The sequence below is a fragment of the Leopardus geoffroyi genome, chromosome C3 (genome assembly GCF_018350155.1).
Source record: "Leopardus geoffroyi isolate Oge1 chromosome C3, O.geoffroyi_Oge1_pat1.0, whole genome shotgun sequence".
In the NCBI taxonomy this organism is placed as follows: Eukaryota; Metazoa; Chordata; class Mammalia; order Carnivora; family Felidae; genus Leopardus; species Leopardus geoffroyi.
This window is the reverse complement of record NC_059338.1, coordinates 43,071-49,235: the sequence shown is the minus strand read 5'-3', so window position 1 is coordinate 49,235 and position 6,165 is coordinate 43,071. Positions and strand designations below refer to the sequence as shown.

The 6,165-nt window shown below is 45.8% G+C and overlaps 1 protein-coding gene across 1 annotated transcript; it reads left to right on the top strand.

Annotated features, from left to right (window-relative positions):
• Positions 1-3,910: 3,910 nt before the first annotated feature.
• On the top strand, positions 3,911-5,373 carry LOC123587028 (protein S100-A12-like). The gene is made up of 3 exons (XM_045456761.1): positions 3,911-4,034; positions 4,576-4,722; positions 5,118-5,373. The coding sequence occupies exons 2-3, from the start codon at positions 4,585-4,587 to the stop codon at positions 5,256-5,258; spliced, it is 279 nt and encodes a 92-aa protein (XP_045312717.1). The 5' UTR covers positions 3,911-4,034; positions 4,576-4,584; the 3' UTR covers positions 5,259-5,373.
• Positions 5,374-6,165: the final 792 nt, after the last annotated feature.

Genomic DNA, 6,165 nt, shown 5'->3' with positions numbered 1-6,165 from the left:
GTGTTGTACATCTGAAATGGTATATGACAGATACACTTCAATTAAAATTAAAAATTTGCAAGCCCCCACTCCTGATATCCAGTAGACAGCTGTGCAAAAGTATGAAGAGACAAATACCCAAAGTAGAAATGTAAGGAAAAATGTTGTTTAATAAAAATAATTTCAAATTAAAAACAAAAAATAAGCAACGCTTCTGCTTCCCTGGCACTCTTGCCTCTGTCCCCGTCTTACCAGGGAGACTGCCCTGACTCTGACTCCCTCCATGGGGTGAGCACCATCCCCTGATTCCCCCTTGCCTGCCCAGCCAGTGGCCAGCAGATGCCAAGGTGAGGGAAGTGTTTGCCAGTTTCCCCTCTTTCCTTGCCATCGCTCAGGGGATGGAGCTCATGTGAGGCTCTCTCCCATCTCCAGAGATGGAATCCCTTTAGGCCCAGTGTCTCGCCCCATCCCCACCCTTTATTTTTGTTATTTTTAATTTTTGAGAGGGAGAGAGGGAGAGAGGGAGAGAGAGGGAGAATCCCAAGCAGGCTCCACGCTCAGCACAGAGCCTGATGTGGGGCTTGATCCCATGACCTTGGGATCATGACTTGAGCCAAAATCAGGAGTCAGATGCTCAACCAACTGGGCCATCCAGGTGCTCTGGAGTTCATTTCCCCTCTCAGAGATGGTAGCTGCATGGAAAGTGCCTCATGAGGGCAAGGCACTTCTATTTATTACTTCTACCCAAAGCCAGTCTCTGGGCTGACTTGGGCTCCAAACCCAGCTTGGTGGCTGTCATCCTGCTCCTTCTGGTCACCCCACCTTAAACTCTGGGTGTGCTTCTTCCAACTTCTTGGGTGTGACTACAAGAGCCATTTGGGTTGTCATGAGTACTTTTTTGAGTAATTTTAAGTTTTGATATAATTTTAATTTTATGTAATTTATTTTCATAATTCTAAATTCACAGAAAAATTGCAAGTATATTATAAGAAACCCCCATATACACTTTCCTCAGATTTACCAGGTTGATTCACTGTTTCTTTATATCACAAAATTTGAAATTGTCATGATGTGTTTTACAGGATGTTTCCATCAGAGCACTTCAAGTGTAGGTCAAAGAGTTCAAATTCATGTTTTCACTATTAGTTAAAATTTTCTCCCATTGTGCTAGGTTTTCCAACATTGTTAAAGCATTTTGACTGACTTTACAGAGGGAGTTGCAAAAGTGAGTTTGTATCAATCTGGCCTAATATTTTTTTTGAAAAGTTTATTTCCTGTGCATTATGCTATTGCTTTTTGTACGTAAGTGACTGTAGATGAAGCAGTATTTGTAAAAAATTAATAGACTCAACTTTTTAGGGGAAGTTGTATGTTTACAGCAAAGTTGAGCAGGAAGTGTAGAGTTCCCATACACTCTCTCAACCCCCTCCTCCTCCAGTTCCTCCAGTTAACATCTTGCATTTGTGTTAGATTTCTTACAATTCAGGAGCCAATGGGTGACACATTATTATTAACTAAAGTGCATAGTTGACCTTAGGGTTCACTCTGTGTACATTCTATGGGGTCGGACAGATGTATGACGACATGTCTGTACAATCGTATTATCATCTGCCTCAAACTATGCACAGAATAGTTTCCATGTTTTTCATCCTCCTTGGCTGCCCTGAGCATCAGCCTTCCTGTTCAGTCCTGCTCTTGAGGAGTTCCTGTTGAGTTGGCCAAGTCAGACACAGTCTTGGGGGGCCCCTGGGGCACCAAAGCCAGCACCAGGACACTCACCACAGAGCCAGAGGAAACATAACAGGGGCTTGGTCTTTTCCCCTTGGGGTTAATACTACCTTTTCACTGGGGCCCAGGTGGGAGGAGGGAGGAAGGTAAGACAGGTGAATTATTCTACATGCCAAGAACTGTGCCAAGTGCCTACTGTGTGTTGACTCCCTTGCCTTCCCTCAGGCATTGCTGGTGGCACAGATCCGGGCCTGTGCTTAGGCAGGTGGTAGGGAGGCTTCCTTGGAGTGGGTCTGGAGTGCAGGCTGCTATTGGGTCTCTTTGTCCTTCCCACAGCCCCAAGGGCTGGGCCCTCAGAAGGCTGGACTGCACTGGATGATCCACATCCAAGTTAGGTAGGTACAAGGGAAAACAAATGTAAAGATCACACTTTACACTTTTGAAGCACTTTCTTACACATTTCCCTAGTTGAATCTTGTAACAACTCTGGCAATGGAAGAGGCAGTGAGATGGTTATGCAAATGAAGACACAGGCCCACAGAAGTCAAGAGCTCACACAGAGCTGTTCCACAACACCTTTCCATAGCTTCCCATTGTGGCCTGCAAAGCAGCCCATCCCAGTGTGGAATCTGGGTCTCTAATCTTGGAGTGACTGGTGCTTAACAACTGCCACACTGCCCCAGACTCCTCAACCACCTCCCACCCTTGGCCCTATCTGCAGTGAACTCCCTGTGTTATTATTTAGGAAGGTGTCTGAACCCAATTGTTTCCAAAGTCCAGGAGAGCAGCCACAGAAATTGTGCTCCTCTGTCCCTGAATCCAGCTTGGCACTTTCCACACAGTGATTTGGGGGTGGGGGTGGGGTGCAGGGAGGAAAGAATTTTTGAAAGAGCTAATCAAGAATTGACTGTTGGGGTACCTGGGTGGATCAGTGGGTTAAGTGTCTGACTCTTGATTTCAGCTCAGGTCATGATCTTGCTGTTCATGGCGTTTTGTGCTGATGGTGCAGAGCCTGCTTGGGATTCTTTCTCTCTCTTTCTCTGCTCCTCCCCCACTTGTGCTCTCTCTCAAAATAGATAAATAAATTCTGGGGCACCTGGGTGGTGCAGTTGGTTAAGCCTCTGACTCTTGTTCTCAGCTCAGGTCATGATCTCATGGTTGGTGAGCTGGAGCCCTACATCAGGCTCTGCGCTGATGATGTGGAGACTGCTTGGAATTCTGTCTTTCCTTCTCCATACCCCTCCCTCACTTGTTCTCTCTCTCTCTCTGTGTCTCTAAATAAACCTAAAAAGCTTTAAAAATAAATAAATAAATAAATCTTCAGAAAAAATTTGACTGTATTAGGCAAAAAACTGGAAGAAAAAGATCAGGGCCTTATATTTAAGATTGTGTAAATCTACCCCAAATTATATTTTTACCAAAAGTATGAGTATGTATCATATTTTTATAACAAAAAATCATACTCTGATTTAGGGGAAAAATCACATCAATGACAAAGGTTTTGAAAGCAGACAAATTTGGGTTTGACACCTCCCCTCTCTAAACTCATTTTCTTCATCTGCAGAATGGGTGAGGACTTGGATAAAGCAGTATCTGGAATGACCAAAATGTGCTTACTTTTTACAACATAGAGACTTAAGTTTTTAAGAACAGTTTTTTATTTATGGAAAAATTGAGAAGATACTGTAGACAGTTTTCAAATACCTGCACACAGTTCCTCGTGATTAATATAATACTATGATACATTTGTAACAATTGATGAAACTTTATTGATACATTATTATTAACTAAGTTCCATACTGTATTAAGATTCCCTTAGTTTTAAGCCAGTGCCCTTTCTCTGCTCCAGGACTACATGTTCACTTGATTGTTTTTATTATCATTATTGTTTTTGTTGTAATAGGAACTCAGCAAACACCTCTCCCCAGTCCTTCCCTTTCCAATCAGGTACCATCCAGGCAGCAAAACATGTTCCCTTGGACTTTGACTAGGAAGCAGGTGATAGAGCTGAACCTGAAGGCTGGATCCCAGAGCTGAGGCCCTGTGGGTGGGTGGGATTGGAGTGAGGGTTCTGTGTCAGTCTGGGCAGGAGGGGCTTCTGCCACGGGAGCAATCTGGGCTGCTGGTGTTGCAGTCAAAGCCACAGGCTTGAAGCTTCTGTTGAGCAACAAAGCTTTGTCTAGTAATTGCCTCAAGATGAATCAGAGAGATTTCTTCACTTGAGGTTGAAGGTGAGGGCTGGAGTGCCTTATAAAAACCTCCCCGGCTCCGTACTCCTCACCAGTGCTGTCTTCTTGCTACATTTCTACTCTCCTGCACGTTGAAGGGTAAGTGTCCGGTCCTTGGCTGTCCTTCAAGGGACTCACAGGGTAGTGACTGCATGCTGTTGGAAGCCACAGCCTTTTGCCTGCCAGAACCCCTCTGGGCTGACTGCATTTTGGACCCAAAGAGACCAGGCCTTGCTGTGCTAGGTAGACTCAGTTTCAGAACTTAGAGATGGTGAAGGCAGAAGGGGCTGGTGAATGTCTGTAAGAGACCTGTGGCCAAAGTGCCATCACCTGGGGAAAAGGAACAGCTCGGCCAACCCCCAAACCCTTTCCAGGTGTGCTTGGATGAACACCACCCTCTGAGTTATACTCTTGAGGAGCTATGCAACTGGCTGATTCTCTTAGACTTTAGATGGCATTATATGGGCCCCCCTCTGCTAGCCTATCTACAAATGAAAAATTCCACAGATCAAACAGAGCAGAGACAACACAAAGCAGGTGAGGGGAAAGTCATCCCTAGTCTAAACCAGAAAGAGAGGAGAGAGGGGATGTGAGGTGGGGTGGGAGAGGAATTGCCTTAGACCTCTCTTGTCTCCTGAAGGTTGGGAAGATGACTAAGCTGGAAGAACACTTGGAGGGGATCATTAATGTCTTCCACCGGTACTCAAGCCGGGTGGGGGATCCTGACACCCTTTCCAAGGGTGAGCTGAAGCAGCTGATCACAAGGGAACTTACAAACACCCTCCAGGTAGGTTATACTCTTCTCATCCAAACTTGCCCACTGAAGGGGTGGAGTTGGCTGAGGATGCTCTCTTGGGCTGTGGGACAGGGGATCCACCTCCCTCTCCCCATAGCTCACTCTGTCACCTCAGGCTGTATTCACCTCTCTTTCTGGGATTGTTTCCTTACCTGTGGGGATTAGTGAGCTACAGACACCTTCCAGGTTGGGACCTGTGTGGCTCTATGTTGGCTCACGGCAGCTGCTTCCCTCCATCTTTTATTTTGTGATGTTGTATTCTCCAACACAGTTTTGGTGAATGAATTAATGTCTCTGGACCCCCCTGAGCTGAGCTCTGAGGGATGTGGGGCCCAGAGAAAGAGGAGGAAGAGTCTGGGCTTACTGTCTCTGATGTTCCCTTCTAGAATACCAAAGATCAACCTACCATTGACAAGATGTTCCAAGATCTGGATGCTGATAAAGATGGACAGGTCACCTTTGATGAATTTATAGTCCTGCTGTCTCGCGTGCTACGGACTGCCCATGTCAATATCCACAAAGAGTAGAAAGCTCTGAGGGGCTTTTCTCCAGCAACGTCCCCAAGAAGACCTTTCCTTCTAATCACCAAAGCCCAGCCTAACATAGTGAGATGAGAATTAATAAATGTATTCTTGAAAAGTTCTTAACAGTGTGCACTTTCTTTCTTTCCATGCTCACGGTCTCCAAACTGGATCACACCTCGTCCCTGTGATTCTGACAGACCTCATTTGAACCCTTGAGACGCCCTTATCTGTTTGTTCATTTGTTCATTCATTCAACAAATATTCACTGAATATCTAGCCAGAGACCAAAGACACAAAGCCCTGTCCACCTGGGGTTTGTGTTCTATTGGAGAGGGATATAAAACAAACAAATAGACAAAAAAATGGAAGTACATCATATGATACAGTGGTAGGTAGTGATAAGGGATATGAAGAAAGCTAAAGAAGGAAGTAAGGTTGGGGTGGAAGGAGAAGAAGGGGTATGCTGGCTTGGCAGGAATGCATTTGGGCAGATATCCGAGAAAGGAAGGGGAGCAGCTTGAAAATATCTGGGCCAAGAGCTCCTGGTACAGGGAGGCCAAGGCCCTGAGGTGGACACATGTTCGATCTGCTCAAAAGCCAGCACGAAAGGCAATGTGCAGGAACTGGGATGAGGAGTGGCATGTGGTGTGTGCTGGCCGGAAGCAGGGAGCAGGGCCCACAGGCTGTAGTGCGGACTTGGGATCTTAAGTGTGCTAAGGAGCCACTGGGTAGTTTTGAGCAAGGGAGTGAGATGATTTCATTTACACTTCAAAAGGTTCATTCTGGCTGCCTTTGTGGAGAAGGAACTGTAGGGGTCAGATCAGAGAGGAAGCAAGGAGAACAGTGAGAAGTGATTCTCTGGAGTAGTGCTGGCCAGGAGAAATACACTGTGGGCCAAGGTTGTGATTTT

Excerpts from the sequence above, each read along its gene's own strand:
- LOC123587028 (XM_045456761.1), top strand. The coding sequence starts at position 4,585 with ATGACTAAGCTGGAAGAACACTTGGAGGGGATCATTAATGTCTTCCAC. Across the intron at positions 4,723-5,117 it reads AACTTACAAACACCCTCCAG|AATACCAAAGATCAACCTAC; the intron begins GTAGGTTATACT and ends GTTCCCTTCTAG.